At 43.9% G+C, this 19,169-nt stretch overlaps 1 protein-coding gene across 2 annotated transcripts in view; it reads right to left on the reverse strand.

Annotated features, from left to right (window-relative positions):
• Nucleotides 1–3,933: 3,933 nt before the first annotated feature.
• Nucleotides 3,934–19,169, reverse strand: part of PUDP (pseudouridine 5'-phosphatase) — a 146,845-nt gene continuing 131,609 nt past the window's right edge. Inside the window, exon 4 of one of the 2 annotated variants that reach the window (XM_073354388.2) lies at nt 3,934–8,949. In XM_073354388.2, the coding sequence (XP_073210489.2) occupies nt 8,773–8,949 (177 nt within the window). In that variant the 3' untranslated portion in view covers nt 3,934–8,772. The remainder of the gene's footprint in view (nt 8,950–19,169) is intronic. The other variant, XM_073354397.2, reaches the window with a different exon arrangement.

A 19,169-nucleotide genomic window follows, 5' to 3' on the forward strand; every position in this document is an offset into this window, starting at 1 on the left:
TTCTGAGGTCATCAAGAAGGTGCACCTCGATCAGGGTCCCTACATTGGAGAAACCCACAAGTTCCAAAACAGCCATTGAATAGACACAAGCCAGTGACCAGGGGCCAAGTACCTGAAGGCATTGCCTGGTTCGGGTCCACCGCCATGCAGGGCCGAGAGGAGGAGTGTCAGGGTCACCTCCTGGCATGTCTTCAGGTCCCATCACTTAAACACAGCTCTCAGTGATTTCAGCTCTCAGTGATTTCAGTTAGTGGGGGAACCTCACTGCTGGTGCAAACTGGGCAGTCCCTTGCATCAGAGACACTGTCCCAAAGCAGGTCTAATGCTTAGATCCAGGTATCAGTGATTTCAGTTCTGCAGTGTATAACAAGACTCTCAATTGCATTTCTTTGTTGCTTCCTGTTCTGAAGCCCAATGACAAGGGAATCCAGGATGTTGACAAAAAACAGGTGCTTCCTTGGCCTCTGCCAAGTTTATCAATAAGCATGTCAATTTTGTGCCAAATGGAGTTATGGATTTAAGAGGTACATACTTGTCCACTGGCACCTGAACTGAGCCCACCAACTCATTTCACATAGGCCACAAGCTTTCATTGACTCCTAACCTAGGCTGAATGTTTACCAGCATACCATAGGTGAAGGACTTTAGTGTCTCAATCCATTCAACAAGGCACCTCCACCCATCCCTGTTCACAAAAAAAATCTATTAATATTTTGGTAGCACCCACTATGTGTTTGATACTATCCAGGCACATAATAGAGTTCCTGTCAGGAACTTCAAAGTTATAACATTCATAAAACAATTAGGAACCAAAATTATACTTCACAGGATAAAGCAATTTGACAGGGTGAAACAATGTCTATATTAATCTGATTATTAGAATCAATTATTGACCTACTGCAGGGAAAAAAAAACCAACAACAGCAACACATTAATCCCCTTACCCGCATTTTGTGTTTTACTTAAAACCCCCCAAGTTATTTGCATAACATATATTTTGGTCTGAAGCAAATGAACGCTAAGGGTTTTGGAATGTTCAGGATACGGTCATCAATAAGAACAACGTTAAGGGCCATAATCAATAAGTTTACAAGGCTGCACTCATAGGCCACAATGAAATCTATTTTGACTTAATCAGGTTTCCTATTTTTTCTGGTAAATATATGGCAATTTTGGACTATAGCCAAGCTCTGTCTACTGAGGACAATTATAAACCACTGCAGAACAACTTGCATGATCCACACAGCTCCCAAGTCAAAGTAGCATATTAGCAAACACATTCTATAAGGTTGACAGATTTCATTTGTTTTCTTTTTTCCACCTTTTATTTCAGCCTATGACCAATTATTTACATTTCCTTTTCTTCTTATTATCCCTTTTTTGGGTTTTTTTTTTTTTTGGCACTAGAATGAAAACTCCGTAGCCGTGCTTGAAATTCAGATGAACGATTTCATAAGCTTATCACATATACTGTAGATAGATGCTGCAGTCAGATCAAAAATATGAAACATTCCCTCAACATAAAGGTACATTTTGCTGAAGCCCCCTTGGAAAGTCTATGGTTTAAGGACATTGCTCATGTTACCACACAATTCTGAACTCAATGAGCTTAAATACTTTTTGAAAGATGAATGGCTTTTCTGAAGCTCTCTTTTTTTTCCCCATAGGAGCACTCAACATTTACATTCTTCAAGGATTTCAGGTGACCAAGTTAGAAAACTAGGGCCCAGTACTGAACACCTAGCATTCAGTTCCTCACAGGATAGGGTTGTCAAGGAGCATGAGCAGTAATTCTAATGCAGAAACAGGAGGTAAACGGGGCAGACACTTGCAGACTCTTACCTTACACATTTTACTAGGTGTGTCAAACAGGCCGTTGTGAAACATCAGGTAGGTGTTTCCTGGCTACAGATAGCATAGAATTGCCTGTGTTAGAAATATGCTGAATGTGAAACTCAGTTCTACTTATCATCCGTTCATTTCCCCTCAAAACTTTAAATACCATATTTAATAGACATAGCTGTATGGATAATAACAGGCAAAAGTTCTTCTCATCATGCAGCCTGAATTACTAGGACTGGGATCCTTGCTCTGGAGAATCAACTCCCAGTTTAATCGACTGAGTACCTCTCCTACACATAGCCCCAGAGGCTCTCCCCTCCTTCTGCCTATGGAGTCAAAGGACTGGAGGTTTAGCATGGTGGTTCTTGCCCAGCCCTTCCTGCAGTCCACTATCCCTGCCCACCCCATGGGCACAATCATTAAAGGAGTGAACCCACCCTGTGCAGCTTCCCTTAATTATGCTCTCTGTTACCTATCAGCTCTGTGTTCTTGGGGAACCAGGGCACAGTACCCAGCCTGTCTGACTCACGAAAGTTCTCTCCACCCCCAGCCTCTGCTTGAACTAAAGCCGGTCAGAAGAAAGACTTACAAAAAGCAACGAAAAGGCAGTGGAAGACACACCTAAATCCCTCCGGACAAGGGTGACAGGATTAAGGAAACTCCCCTAACCTCATTTGCATCAAAGATGGCACAGGGAGGCAGCTCCATTAGCATACAGAATGGAGAACAGAGATTCCAAGGCAAGAACCGCACTGAACTCTGGGATCAGAAAAGCAGGAAAGCACTGCATCATGGGGGATCTCTGCTCCAGATGTGAATGAACGCATTAGCTCAGTAGTTATCAGACCAATTCTAGTAATGAATCCTTTATTGGTATCCAAAATACTGAAGCTGCCTAATTGCATTGTGAGCTCCCTCCAAGGAACACCACCCATAGCCAGGAATGTTCAGTTCCTATGTGTTCTTCCTTGAACCATTGTTCTTTCCCTTCAAAAACTCCTACCTATGCTCAAGTGCTCTGATGCCTGGATCCAAAATCTGCATCAGTACCATTGGGACAACATCTTCTCCTGACTGATCATGCTGGGGGCTCTGCCTGTCTAACCAGCACGCCGGACCCTCAGCTATCACCACCACCTGGGAACCCCGATCAATTCAAGCTTCATGGAGTGGTGAGAACCCATCTCTCTCTCTCTCTAGGCATAGCCTTCTGACCCTGACTTGTGTGATCAGTTATAGTTTTCTAAATCTGACTTTTATAATCAAATTTAAGTTAGATTTAATATTATAACCGTTTTGTTTGTTTGGCTCCCCTTGTATGGTTATTACCTGGCAATAAATAACTTTCATGGTTAAGCTGATTGCTTCTCTCTCTCCCCCTCATGGGTATTTTTTGGTTTTCCCATTCGCTCTGCAGCAATGCTCCTCATACCTAAGTTAAAGATCCCTGCAGTGCCCAAAAATCCTGTGGGGTTTGTTCATCAACTGGGTTACTACCAGAACAATTGTAACGTGAAAGTGGGGATAGGGACATGCTGAACCTGCGGCACAGGAGGGTGGCAGCTTGGAAGTGCTGCTCAACTCAGCCTGCTCAGGCATACTCTATTCTGGTGCGGTGTCCATGGCATATGAGGGTGACAGCTCGGAGGTGCTGTTTGACCAAACCTGCTGAGTCCAAGGGCATATGAGGGTGACAGCTTGGAAGTGCTGCTTGACCTGGCCTACTGAGACAAGGGACATATAAATGGGTCAGCTTGAGAGTGCCGATTGATCTGGTCCTCTCAGACGTGCTCCATTAATGTGTGTGTGTTCGTCTGATTCTAGGGCTGGAAGAACCCAGCCCTGGGGAACCTAGGTCCTGCAGGATAGCTTCATTGAGAAAGAACTTGCAGAAGGGAGAAGGAGAGCTCCATATGAGATCACAAGTGACTCATCAATGTACTGCTTGTACATTGTGTATAGAATTACAGAACCCCCCCAGAAGAGTAACTCTAATAAATGAGCATACCCCAAAGTAATGGAGTATTTGCTACACCTTTGTCAGAGGAGGCAGTATGTGCCTCTTAGCATACACAGACAAAATTCATCACTTAGCAACACATTTTATTATTTTCAGCTCTCCAATTATCATGTCACACAATTACGATAAAAGGAAAAGGAGTACTTGCGGCACCTTAGAGACTAACCAATTTATTTGAGCATGAGCTTTTGTGAGCTACAGCTCACTTCATCGGATGCATACTGTGGAAACTGCAGCAGACTTTATATACACACAGAGAATATGAAACAATTACGATGAAAACCACACCACCTAAGTTAGCCTGAAGATTAAAGACCAATAATACCTATTCAAATGTAACATTCTTAATTTTTTGACTCCCTCACCTGTGTTTCCCCTACCAGTGTTCCCTTTGTGTTCTGGTTTGTACCTTATGCATGCTATTCTCTGTACACCTTGTTTGCTCTCTAAGTTGAGATATTTGTAAAAAAAAAATTTTCAAGATGGCCAGATAATATGGTGATGTTCACTGCATTAAATCAGGCAGAAGTTTCCAAACTGTGTTTTCAAACATATTAAGTGGCAAGACAAAATCAGCAATAAGTCTATTAATAGCCAAACCTAGTAAGTGCCTCCATCAGCCGTTTCAGCAGCTTTATTGGTACTGACATATTAGGATTAGTAGCAGGGAAGACAAACCGATTGCAAAGTGTGTTTACTGAGGAATGCCACTACACAGTTGCTGATCACATGGTTGCCAAATGCTTTGGTGGCATGATAAAATTGCCAATGAAGGACACATACCAATCATCCAGCTAGATATCTTAAGGACCTAGCCAGAGATTGATCTGGGTGACACTTGACCTGGAAAGAGGCTACATCTCTTTGGGATTTGCCTTGATGATTAGTAAGTAGGAAGCGAGGCATCCTTTGTCTAGCTCAGTTTGAAGGATTACAGTTAGGGGAAATTGTCTCATTTGATAGGAGCCTGATATGGCACAAAAGGTGCTAATAAAATTTGCGGGTGACAAAAGTTGGGAGGTATTGCCAATATAAAGGAGGACCAGAATAGCATACGAGAAGATCTGGATGACCTTGAAAAGTGGAGTAATAGAAATGGGATGAAATTTTATAGTGGAAAGTGCAAGGTCATGCACCCAGGGACTAACAAAAAGAATTTTTGCTATAAGCTGGGGACTTATCAGTTGGAAGTGACACAGGAGGAGAAAGACCTGGGTGTACTGGTTGATCACAGGATGACTATGAGCAGTCAATATGATGCGTCCATGGAAAAGGTTAATGCAATCCTAGCTAATGCATCAGGCGAGGTACTTCCAGCCGAGACGGAAGTGTTACCACGATTATACAAGGCTCAATCTGGAATACTGTGTGCAATTCTGGTCTCCCATGTTTAAGAAAGATGAATTCAAACTGGAACAGAGAAGGACTACTAGGGTCAGAAGAATGGAAAAACCTACCTTATGAGGCTGTGGGGAGATACGATTGTTCTCTATAAATACATCAGAGGGATAAATACCAAGGAAGGGGAGGAGTTATTTAAGGTAAGCACCAATGTGGACACAAGAACAAATGGATATAAACTGGCCACCAACAAGTTTAGGCTTGAAATTAGACAAAGGTTTGTAAGCATCAGAGAGTGAAGTTCTGGAACAGCCCTTTCAAAGGGAGCAGTGGGGACAAAAAAGCTAACTGGCTTCAAGACTGAGCTTGATAAGTCTATGGAGGTATGATGAGACTGCCTACAATGGTACGTAGCTGATGTGCGACTGCTAGCAGCAAATATCTCCAATGGCTGCTGATGGGGCACTAGATGGGGAGGACTCAGACTTACTACAGAAAATTCTTTACCAGGTGTCTGGCTAGTGGGTCTTGTCTACATGTTCAGAGTCTAACTGATCACCATATTTAGGGTTGGGAAGGAATTTTCCCCCAGTCAGATTGGCAGAGACCCTGAGGTTTTTTTGCCTTCCTCTGCAGCATGGGGGATGGGTCACTTGCAGGTTTAAACTAGAGTAAATGGTGGATTCTCTGTAACTTGAAGTCTTTAAATCATTATTTGAGGGCTTCAGTAACTCAGCAGAGGTTAGGAGTATATTACAGGAGTGGGTGGGTACGGTTCTGTGGCCTGCGATGTGCAGGAGGTCAGACTAGGTGATCATAATGGTTTCTTCTGGCCTTAAAATCTATGAGTCTATGAGATTAAGGGTAATAAAAGATGGCAGTATTGAATGGGATTTACTGCTGGATTAAGGGGAGTTTTCTATGTTAATTTTCTCAGTAAAAGAGGAAACCGTTAACTATACCAGAATTGAAGGGAACAGAATGTATATTCATTCATAAGAACATTAAAAGGCCGGACTTCGTCAGACCAATGGTTTTTCTAGCCCAGTGTCCTGTCTTATGATGCCAATGCCAGATGCTTCAGAGGGAATGAACAGAACAAGACAATCATGAAGTGATCCATCCCCTGTTGTCCAGTCCGAGCACCTGGCAGTTTGAGGCTTAGGGACACCCAGAGCATGGGGTTGCATCCCTGACCACCTTGGATAATAGAATGGGGTTGCATCCTTGATTGATCCTTCATTATCCCATGGTGGCACTGCCAATGCACTTCTGTTTTGCCATAAATATCTAATATTTATCTAAGTGTGTATGTCTTAAGAAAGTATTTGTAATGCTTTGGTGAGAGGCCCTTTGGAACAACTTTGTAAATGTGACATGTGCCTTGATTTTTTTTTTAAACTCCAAGTTCAATTAAATGTATACAGCACTTTGAAAAAGTTACTAATTACAACTTATTAGAGTTTGTTCTACCAAATAAGTTCCCAGTTGGAATTCAGCAATTATGAACTAAAGGGATCCCCAAAGGCACCTGTTTTACACTTGAAAGCTCAGAATTATTGCTGTATGGTAACACTTTCTGATATGCAACATTAGCCATGAAGGAACTGTGCAATACCATTTCTGTTATCTTGAATGGCAACAGAAGAGGAAGAATTTACATTACTTTAGTTGGATATAAATATTCACTAGAACTGCAACACAAGGTTATACAAAATTATATGCAAAATAGTATTACAGTAAGCAATATTCACCCACCTGCATTTTCAGATCCTTGGATGAAAGGCATTGCAGAAGAAAAACTATTACTATATTGTGCTTGACAATATTTTTCTGATACCATCCAATTAATAATTTACTGATAGTTTGGAATAGGATATTCTTATTTTTTAAAGATATTTAAATAGTGTACTCAGAGATACAGACTGTTTTAAATTTGCTTTAAAAAAACCCATGTAATATCTTTAAGAATTTTAGTGAGTCTTCCAATGTTCATTTTTTGCTTTTTATTAAAAACAAAAAGTGAGCTGCAGAAATGCTAGAAAAAATATTTGATCTTTGAGTTCTTGTTTAAGTTACGTTCTCTTATCTCAACAGTCCACTTATTAAAAAAAAAAAAATGAACAGCACTCTAATCATTCAACCATTTAATTTTTTTTTCACATGCATAATAGAAGGAAACTTCTGATATTATTCACTGAAATAAAATACTGAAGTACCTATTTCTTATCTTCAGCATTTTTTACGTTCACTATCTTCATCAAAGACGTTTTACTGTGATTACGAGAGTAGTTTAAGGCTTCCCACAGCTAAAAGGTTATTTTTTTTTTTCAAATTTATAATGCAATCATTATCTCCATACAAGAGGTAAGATCCTTTAAACTAGTGTTTCCCAGTCCAGGGGCTGGGGCAAAGTAGTACAGAAAGGTCAAGACACAGAGGAGAACAGCAGTAGGGAAAAAGAATCTTCACAACCCTGGATATGTTCCACCATACAAATTATACTTATTTGTTTGTTTATGGTAGCACTCACAATGTACTTTATACTTTCCACAAAGAAAATACAGTCACTTTCCTGAAGAGCTCACAATCTAAAGACAGACAGAAATGGACCCGGATTAGCAGGAATGAGTATAACATATAGGGTGGCAAAGATGGTGCTTGGTAAAACAAGGTTAAGCTACAAAACAAACAAAAATATTACTTTCGGTATTAAATCAGCAGAATTCTCTGTAGTAAAAATAATGTAAAGAGTCTTCAGAAGGACTTAACTGTGGAGAAGATAGGGGGCCTTGTGCATAAGCTCATGAAGGATAAAGGGGGGCAACATGAAAGAATGGAAAAAACAGAAAGGTTTATGTGAGAAGCTGAAAATGGAAATACAAGGCTGTCATCATTGGGGGAGCAAAATGGATGGGGAAGAGGCTATGTGAAATGAGACGGGGGATAAGTAGGGAGTAGCAGAGTTACAGAGGCTTACACAGCGCTTAGTTGAGCTGCAAGAGCATATGGTCGTAGGAAGCTGACAGTGGGTTCCCCCTCCACCCCATTCCAGAAAGGGGAAGTCACAAAACAAGAGAACAAAAAAGAACACACAAAAACAAAAAATCCAACCAGAAGATAAGAACAGGAAAGACAAAGGGATAGACAAGGAATAGGTAGTGGTAACTGTGCCGCACAATGGTATAAGGGGACAACAGCCTATCCATAACAAGGAAAATGTTGAGCACCATTGTTCTAAGCAGTCTGTTATTCCAGCAAACCAGAGCAAAACCCTCCACATGTTTGAAGCAGATGGTCTTTGCAGTTTTGCAAATGCACTGAATGTACATGACATTATGCAGATGACAAGACTAGTATAGCTGAAGAACAGGCAAGAAGAAACATTCCTTCCACTTAGCACTGAAGAAGACAAACCAAGAGTAACCAGGGAAATTTAAAAGTAAATCATGAAAGACTTCATTGTCTTATTTTGGAAAGAAAAATCAAAAATAGATAATTTTTTACTCTACATTTTCATTCCCTACCCCCCAATCTCCAACTAAGAACATGTTGAAATATATTAGTTCTTATTCATATGGTGGTAAACCAAACAGTTCTGGTTCAAAGTCCTCCATAGATTTCAGCACTAGATTTGCTTCCTTTGTAAGATCTTGATTCAAATTTTCATCTGGAATCATAATCACTTGCATCCCAGCTGCCAGTGCTGCTTGAACCCCAAGTGGAGAATCTTCAAACACAAGACACTGAAAAATGAGAAAATAAAGACAAAGGTTAAAATGTTGTAATTACTTGTATTATCACAAGAAAGGATGGCACATTATATATCGGAACACATGCAAAGTCACTTTCTCGAGCTGAGTAAATGAAGTATCTATAGGGCCTGATTGTGCATGACCGAAGTCAGTGAACGTTTTCTAATTGATATCAATGAATGCCGATTGATCCCATAATGCTGAAGAACAGTGGGTCATAATGTAAATGGTTTTCAGTGCAGTTTAGTAATGTATTCTCGTGAACTGGTGGGAAACTTAACATTTTCTACTCCACAAAGCATCTGCTGCAACTGACATGCATATTTTCAATACAATAAATACAGGAGAACCTCAGAGTTAGGAATACCAGAATTATGAACTAACCAGTCAGTCAACCACACATCTTATTTGGAACTGGAAGTACACAATCAGGAAGCAGCAACAAAAAAAACAAATCAATCAAACAAACAAAAGCAAACACAGTACAGTACTGAGTTAAATGTAAACTACTAAAAAAATAAAGGGAAAGCTTTAAAAAACAGTTTTGACAAGGTAAGGAAACTGTTTCTGTGCTTGTTTCATTTAAATTAAGATGGTTAAAAGCAGCCTTTTTCTTCCGCATAGTTAAGTTTCAAAGCTGTATTAAATCAATGTTCATTTGTAAAAACTTTTGAAAGAACAACCATAACATTTTGTTCAGAGTTACAAACATTTTAGAGTTACGAACAACTTCCGTTCCCAAGCTGTTCGTAACTGAGGTTCTACTGTAGCTATATTCTCTCAAACAACACCACACACCACAAAATGTTGGACCAGATCCTCAGCTGAAGAGAGTGGAACTCTGATAAGAAAATCTGTCCCACTGCCTTTAAGCATCATGAAGAAGTCCAATAAATTATGTTCTTGTTAAGAAGTAGTTAAATTCTTTTACTTGGCAAGAAGGGATTGCTGCCTCTTGCAAAACATGTAAGCACAAGTGGGTTGTGAGCACATTCAGCATGCTTAGATGAAGATTTGTGAGAAAAAAAAACTGTCAGCACAGCTTGTCTAGATACCTGTGAGCTCTCTTAGGTTCAAGAACTGTTGCAGTTTTTGGCCCATATTATTGCTTATAACAAATTGTAAACAAGTGATATTCAAAATGCATGAGCCACTTCATATCTTTTCAGATGTGTTTTGTACTTAAAATAAGAGTTTTTTCATGGTTTTCAGTTTTTGGATAGCTGGGCTCCATTCAGAATATAGCAAACAAACAAAAAATGAGTGTGTGTCTCAGGAACGTAAATGCTGCGTCTTCTGCTTAACAGATATCTCAATTAGAGACACAATGAAATTAAAAACATTAAATGGGGCCTGATACATAGAGCCACACCACATTAAATAATCTGTATCAATGAATGTCCATATCTGTGGTTTCAAAAGAATTCTGTTAGTTTGTTCTATATTTAAACCTGAAGTCAATGGTAAAACGCTCATGGATTTCAGTGAAGCCAGGATTTCATCATATATTTGTAGCAATAATTTATCTGAATAAGCAGTGTCAGTAAACAATACAGTTAAGAATATTTGAAAGCTTTAGAAATATTAGGAGCAGATAATATATGTGCACATCTTGTGCATCTAGAAAGGTTATTTGCATATATCTGTTTATTGCTCAGCAGAGATGTTCTAAAATTGATATTATAATCTCTATTTTAATGCAGAAAGGGTTTAGAGAGGAGGAGAGGTCACTCAACTGGTGCAGTAGCTGTAGTTCTTCGAGATGTGTCCCCCTATAAGTGCTCCACTTCAAGTACGCATGCAGCTCTTGACCCTTTGATCAGAGATTTTCTGTTAGCAGTGTCTGTCTGGCAAGCATATGCATCCTATGACTCTTCGTGCTGGATAACAAGACTATATAGGATTGCACAGGTGAACCACTCTCAGGTCCTTCTCTACCCAAACATCCCCCAAGAAGCAATCTGAAGCAGAGAGGAAGAAGGGTAGGTAGTGGAGCATCCATAGGACAGACATTTTGAAGAACTGCAGTTATGGCAGAAGGTGAATAGCCACTTCTTCTTTGACTAGTATTCCTATGGGTGCTCTACTTCACGTGACTTTCGAGTAATATCCCCAGATGTAGGATGGAACAGAATTCAAAACTGCAGAACCAAGAGCCGCATCAGACTTTACAGCATGGATCAGGGCATAATGTTTCAAAAAAAGAGTTACCTGTTCCGTAACTGGTGTTCTTTGAGATACGTTGCTCATGTCCACTCCATATTAGGTGTGTGTGCTCCCCATATGCACCGGTGATGGACGTTTTTCCCTCAGTGGTATCCATAGGGGACCAGCTCTGGCACCCCCTGGAGTGGCACGTGCATGCCATGGTATAAGCGGTGCTGCTGGCAACCTTCACCTTCAGTTCCTTCTTGCCAGAAACTCCAGTAGTGGGGAAGGAGGGCGGGTCGTAGAATGGACATGAGCAAACACATCTTGAAGAACACAGTTATTGAAAAGGTAACTGTCTTTTCTTCTTTGACTGCTTGCTCCTGTCTATTCCATATTAGGTGACTCCCAAGCAGTACCAATGGAGGCGGGTAGAAGTTCATGGGCATGTAGATTGCAGCACAGCTCTGCCGAACCCATCATCATCTCTGGCTTGCTGAGTGATTGCGTAATGTTCCGTGAACACGTGAACCGAAGACCACGTCGTGGCTCTGCAAACATCCTGGATGGGAATGTATGCCACGAAGGCTGCCGAGAATGCCTGAGCTCTGGTCGAATGGGCCCTGACGATCGGTAGTGGTGGGACCTGTGTCAACTGGTAACAGGTCCGGATGCAGGAGGTGATCCAGTTGGAAATCCTCTACGAGGACACTGGAAGGCCCATCAACTTATCTGCTGTAGAGATGAAAAGCTGAGTCAACCTGTGGAAGGGCTTGGTATGCTCCAGGTAAAATGCCAGGGCACGTCTGATGTCCAGCACGTGCAGCCTCCTTTCCTCACTAGTGGCATGTGGCTTGGGGGCAAAACACTGGGAGGAAGATGTCCTGATTGACATGAAGGAGAACACCACCTTTGGCAGAAAGGTCAGATGGGGTTGCAGTTGAACTTTGTCCTTGCAGAACACAGTGTATGGAGGCTCCGATGTGAGGGCTTTGATTTCTGACACTCGTCTCACTGATGTTATCACCACAAGGAAAACGATTTTCCGTGACAGGTGGGAAAGGGAGCAGGAGCCCATAGGTTCGAAGGGTGGGCCCATGAGCCTAGAGAGAACCAAGTTAAGGTCCCACTGTGGGACAGGAGCCTGAACCAGCGGAAAGAGAGTCTCTCAAGGCCTCTCAGGAATCTGACCGACATGTCATGGAGAACACAGTCTGAGTCTGGAACAGCGGGCAAAATGCGGAAATAGCCATCAGGTGCACCTGGATGGAAGAGAGGACCAGTCCCTGGTTCTTAAGATGGAGCAGGTACTCCAGGATGGATTATAAAGGAGGAGTGCAACAGAGAGAGGACACGCTCAGATGCCCAGTGGGAGAACCTCGTCCACTTGGCCAGGTACGTTGCTCTATTGGATGGGTTCCTGCTTTCCAAGGGGACTTGTTGGACCTCATTAGAGCAGGCCCGTTCCTCTGCGTTCAACCACACAGCATCCACAACGTGAGGTGGAGGAAGGTAAGGTTGGGGTGCAGGAGGCAGCTGTGGCCTTGTGAGAGCAGATCCAGCCGGTCGGGAAAGGGCTGGAGGCGGTCGTTGCCAGGTCCATTAGTGTGGCGAACCAATGCCAGTGAGGCCACACCGTGGCAGTCATGATGAATTTGGCCTTGTCCCTCTTGATCTTTGACAGGACTCTGCTGATGATCAGGTTTGATGGGAACTCATACATCAGAGCCGCCGACTATGAGAGAAGGAAGGCATCAGGGAGAGAATCCTTGCCCAGCCCCTGCAGGGAACAGAACTTACGACATTTCCTGTTCTGTCTGGTGGCGAACAGGTCCACCTGTGGAGTTCCCCACCTCTGGAAGAGCATGTGGGCTACCTCTGGATGGAGCGACCACTCATGGTGAGAGGAAAAGGACGTGCTGAGGCGATTTGCCAGCATATTTCTGACAGCAGGAAGATGACAGGCCTCCAGATGGATTGTGTGCTTGATGCAGAAATCCCACAGACGGAGTGCCTCTTGACAGAGAGCCAATGAATGCGCTCCCCCTTGCCTGTTGATGTAGAACATAGAGGCCGCATTGTCTGTCAACACGCTCATCACTTTGCCTGAGAGATGTGGCAGGAAGAATCTTCAGGCCAGGCGGACTGCTCTGAGCTCTCTGACATTTATGTGCAATGTCAGTTCCTACGGGGACCACATACCTTGGGTCTGCAATGCACCTTGATGCGTGCCCCAGCCAAAGTCCGAGGTATCTGACCTCAGTTTGATCGAGGAGCGTGGACTGTTGAATGGGACTCTGTCTAGGACTGCCTTGGAGTCGGTCCACCATTGCAGAGAGGTAAGTATCTCTGGCGGGATGGTGATGACTTTGTCCAGATGATCTCTGGACTGGGAATAGACCATTGACAGCCACTGTTGGAGAGGTTGCATCCTGAGTCTTGCATGGCAGACAACATATGTACAGGCTGCCATGTGTCCGAGCAACTGCAGGCATACCCGGGCCATGGTCAGAGGGAATGTGGAGACCGTTGCAATGAGATCTACCATCATCCGGAACTGGTCTTGAGGCAGGAAAGCTCTTGCTCAGGTAGAGTTGAGCACTATTCCGATGAACTCTATCCTTTGCACCGGAACTAATGTTGACTTCTTGTCATTCACCAATAGGCCCAGGGACCGGCATGTGACCTGTAGTACCGTGACATCCCGTTGGACTTGAGACCTGCAGCGGCCTTTGACCAGCCAGTCATTGAGATACAGGTATATTTGAATATCCTGACACCTGAATAAGCTGCTACCACCTATATGCACTTGGGAAACACCCTTGGTGCTGTCACTAAGCCGAAAGGGAGGACTGCAAACTGGCAGTGGTTTGATCCCACCGTGAAGCCTAGGAAGCATCTGTGTCCTTGGAAGATTGCTATATGAAAGTACGCATCCTTCAAGTCAAGGGCAGCATACCAGTCTCCTGGATCCAGGGAAAGGATGATGGAGGCAAGGGAGACCATGTGGAACTTCTTTAGGTATTTGTTGAGGTCTCGCAGGTCCAGGATGGGGTTTAGACCGCCTTTGGGATTAGAAAGTACTGGGAATAGAACCCTTTGTTCCTGTACTCGCGAGGAATTTCCGCCACCGTTCCCAGCTGCAGCAGGCCCTTCACCTCCTGTGCGAGGAGTCTTTCATGAGAAGGGTCCCTGAAGAGGGACAGGGAAGGGGGGAGGGTAGAAAGAAACTGAAGGGTATAACCCTCCGCCACTGTGTTGAAGACTCAGCGTTCTGACGTTATAGTGGTCCATGTAGGGAGAAATAAAGAAAGGCGGTTGGAAAAGTATAGGGAAGAAGGATCCAGGGTACAGGCTGGTAGGTTGCCCAAAATGCATGCTGCCTGTTGCAGGCGGAGCTTGACTGGGCGGAGGGCTGAGGTTGGTGGCCTTGACGCCGCTTGTAGTCTTAGCGGCTGTTCCTTGGGGTCCAGTTGAACCAGAGGGGTTCCCTCTCCCAGAATGACTGCCTCCGGATGGGGGGGGGGCGAGACACCATGGCTAATGGTTTGTCCAAGGCCCCTGCCACAGATTTGGGCACTTGCCCAGGCTGGGTAAAACCCCAGAGGTTCCAAGGGTACCAAGCGGCAGGCCACTGGCCCTGGGGCCACAGAGCAGTAGGAGGTACTTCTGATGAGGCGATTACTGATGGTGCCAGGACTTGACCCACTGACAAAGACTCCTGTCCGGTGCTGGAGTCCGAAGTGGGAGGGTGGGGGAAGGGTGGGGTTTGCTCTTGGGCCACCACGAGCAGGTAGATGGGCAGCTTCGCTCACTACAGTGCCAAGTACTGTGGCACGACTGGGATATCTCCCATTGTGGTGAATCCCTATCCTGGAGGCTGATAGTGTTCAGCGGATCGGCCACGACGCTCTGGCGATCTACGTCTCCCGCTGCCTGATCAGTACCGAGACCTGGAATGGAGCCGCCCATCTTGGCTCACCTCCTGCCCTCTCCTTGCCCTTGCGGGACATTTTCTTCTATCGCTTGGCAGGTGCTGGGGAGGGCAATTGTTGCCGGTCCGTCGATGGCACTGGGGGTGAGGGCACTTCACACTGATGCTGTGGTGCTGGGAGCAGAGTCAGCCCTTACTTGCTCCGGTTCCAGGGTTACCACCAACTCCATTAGGAGCACTCGGAGACAGATGTCTCAATCCTTCTCCATCTGAGGTTTGAAGGCCTTACAAATTTGACACTTGTTGGTTAGTGAGACTCCCCCAGGCACCTCAGACCAAGTGCTATACGGGTCACTGATGGGCATAGGTTTTCTGAAGGAATTGCAGGGTTTACAGCCTGGGGACTGGGGCATGCTAACTTTATCTAACACTAAGGGTTTTCTAAAACTATTCACAACTTTTTTTTCCCCAGGAAAAGTTTAACTACTTAGCAAGCAAGAAAGCTAGCCTAAGCAGCAGATGTACCAGCACTGTAACTGGCGGCAAGAAGGAACTGAGGGTGGAGGGGGCTGGCAGTGTCTTTTGTACTGCATCATGCACTCGCCACTCCAGGGGGCACTAGAGCTGGTACCCTACGGATTCCACTGAAGGAAATACTTCTGGCACCGGTACATGTGGCGAGCACACACAACTAATACGGAATGCACATGAGCAAGCACTCGAAGAACACATATGTATTGAAGCCCATGTAGCGGTCTACATATTTCAGATATTGGTACATTCTTCAGTAATGCTGTACAAGTTGCCTGCGATTTGATTCAATGTGCTTTTACCCTTTGTGGGGGATGAATGCCCAGAGTCTCATAACAAGTGATAATATATCCAGAAAAACTATCTCAGCAGTCTCTGATTAGAGATCGAGGACCCCATGGATCTATCTACAAAGGAAATGAAGAACCCAGGTGACTTCCTAAATTGCTTGATTCTATCTAAGTAGAAAGACATTGCCCTTTTAACATCCAAGGTATGTAAGCAGGATTCTTGTAGAGACCTACATAGTTTTGGGAAAAAACATTGCAGATGAATGGACTGATTAAGGTGGAAACTTAGGTAAGAATTTAGGGTGTGGACATAAAAAGTTCTTGTCCTTAAAGAGCACCAAAAAGGGGTGGGGAACATACCATCAAGGCTCCAATCTTCCCAACCTTACAGGTCGACATGATGGCTACTAAAAGACTGTCATCATCAATAAATGAAACAAAGAACAGGTTGTCATCGGTTCAAAACAGAGGTTGCATAAGGAAACAAAGTATCAGGTTGAGGTCCCAGGTAAAGGCAGGGTCTCTACTTTGCACATAGAGATTACCCAAACCCTTAATAAACCTAAATGATACAGAGTGAGCAAATATGGAAAATCCTTCTACCAGAGGATGAAAGGCTGATATTGCAGCCAAATGGACCTTAATCTAACTAACGGATAACCCCGATTTCTTTAGATCCAAGAGGTAATCCAGGATGACTATTAGTGGCAATGAATCAGGCAGGATGCAGTGATAACACCAATGGAAGAATCTCTTCCATTTCTGCAGGTAAGTAGCACACATTGATCTTTCTACTATTTAGTAATACCTGTTGTACTTTCATAATACAGGAGGATTCTAACCCTGTGAAGCATTGAGGAGCTATGCCTTGAGGCAGAGGACTGCTAGGTTGGGATGAAACACGCAACCTGAATCTTGTGACAGGAGATGAGGGATGTTTGGGAGCTTCAATGATGGTTGGACACACAGGTGAAGCAAGAAAGAGTATCAAGCTGGTCTCGGCCAGGATGGCACTATAAGGATAATTCTGTCTCTGTTCTGTCTCATCTTGTTCATCAAATATCAGCAGTGTTAAATGAAACACATAGTACAAACCTTTCTTCCAAGATAAAAGAAAGGCACCTCCCAAAGAGTGGTGGCCCAGACCTTCTCTTGAGCAGAAAAGAGGACTATTACTATTCCTGGAGATGGTGAAGAGATCCACCTCTGGCAGTCCCCATTTTAGGACTATAATGTGGAGAATTTGGGTGTCTAATTTCCATTCATAATCCTTTGAGAAGTATCTGCTGAGGACATTGGCTGTGGTGTTCTGAATACCTGGGAGGTAGACCGCTAACATTTGGATCTGATGAGCTATGCACCAATTCCATACTTTTACAGCTTCAATGCACAGGGAGAGGGTTCTTGCTCCTCCCTTCTTGTTGATGTAGAACATACAGGTTGTGTTGTCCATCATGACCGTAATTAATTTGCCCCGATAAGGGCTAGGAAATGAAAGCAAGCATTCCTGACAGCCCTGAACGCCAACGGACTAATGTGAAGGCTGGACTCTTGAGTTCTCCATCTGCCCTCAGTCATGAGCGGATTGTGGTGAGCTCCCCATCCCATCAGTGATGCATCTGCTGTCAGAGTTACTGATGGGGCTGGGTGACAGAAAGGGATGTCTGCACAGATGTTGAGTTGATTCTTCCACCAGTCTAAGAAGCTCCTCACCTGTAGAGGAACCACCACCTGTCTGTCCAATGTTTATCTAACTGGAGAACAGATCATTCTGAGCCAACCCTGATAGCAGGGGAGATGCACCTTCGTGAGCAATCATGCAAGGCTACAAGCCAGACATGCCAAACTTGTGGGGAGAAAATGCAGAAATTGGGCTTGTTTTTGGCTTAATTGGCTTGTGAGTTGCTTGTTGGCTAGTTTTCGGCTTGTAGCATGTTGCTTGTCTGGCTTGTAGCTTGTTGTTTCTTTTTTTTTTTTTTTTGATGGCTCCTGGCAAGCTGGGGCAAGGGGAGGAAGAGAGTCAGGGGTGCACAGCAGGCCCACCATAGTCCCAGACTGCACGCCAGGGGCTCTAGTCATATAGAGTGTTGGGGTTCTTAAGGATTGGCTTGTTTTGGCCTTGTTTTGAAATGGGATTAGCTTGAATTTGTGCTTATTTACCACATGAAAGTTGGCAACTGTGGTGCAAGCTGCCATGTGTCCCAAGAGTTGAAGACAGTTTCTTATTGAGGTTTGAGGGCTTCCCTGAATTGCCTATACCAGACCTGGCAAGGTTATGAATCTGTCTGAGGAAAAGTAGGGTCTGGCTCTCAATGAGTCCAAATATGCCCCCATGAACTCTATTCTCTGTACAGGGGTTAATGTGACTTTTTTACATTCAGCTGCAGAACCAACTCCTGGAACAGAGCAAGGGCCATCTGGGTGGAAGACAGCACTTCTTCATAGGAGCGGCCCTTCAGTAGACAGTTGTTGAGGTATGGGAAAATTAGGATTGATTTTTGTGAAAAGTCAGCAGCCACTACTCCCAGAACCTTTGAGAACACACGTGGTGCCAACGAAAAGCCGAAGGGAAGCACTCGGTATCAGACATGGTCATGGCCTATAGTGAAACATAGGTATTTCCTGTCCAATGAGAGTATCATTATATGGAAATAAGCATCTTGTAGATCGAGGGCCAAAACTTCACTTTCTCTAGTGAAGGCATTATAGCTGCCAGTGTCACCATTCTGAACTTCTGAGACTTCATGAACTTGTTTAGAAGTCTTTGATCTAAGATCAGTCTCCACTCTCTGTACCTCTTTGGCATGGAGGAAATACTTCAAGTAAAATCCCTTGCCCTTGTGAGGAGGAGGAACCAACTCTATTGCTTCTAATTAAAGGCGAGCATTCAGGTCTCAAAAGAAGCTTATGAGAGGGATCTCTGAAGAGAGACGTAGGACATATGGAAGGGAAGGAATGATGTAAAATGGATGGTGTAGTCCAATGTTATGACCTCTATGATTCATTTGTCTGTAGTGATCCACCTCGAAGCATGTTGGATGTAGGCTAGTAGGTCTCCAAAGCGGGGAAAGTGGACTAATGAACATCTGTTGTTAAACCTAAGTATGGGGAGATTTGAATCGTCAACCAATCTAACAAAACTGTTGCTTTAAAGATGGCTGGGTGGTAGTGGAGGGTGGTTGGGCGCCCCTCTTTTTCTGAAATCTGTCTGGCATGGTCGGTGGATCTATGGAGCCCAGAAAACAGAGCAGGATGTGTTGTCTGGGCAGACTGTGACCTACTAAACCTTCTCTTAGTTGCAGGTGTAT

This window comes from Lepidochelys kempii, chromosome 1 (assembly GCF_965140285.1).
Source record: "Lepidochelys kempii isolate rLepKem1 chromosome 1, rLepKem1.hap1, whole genome shotgun sequence".
Lineage (NCBI taxonomy): Eukaryota > Metazoa > Chordata > Testudines > Cheloniidae > Lepidochelys > Lepidochelys kempii.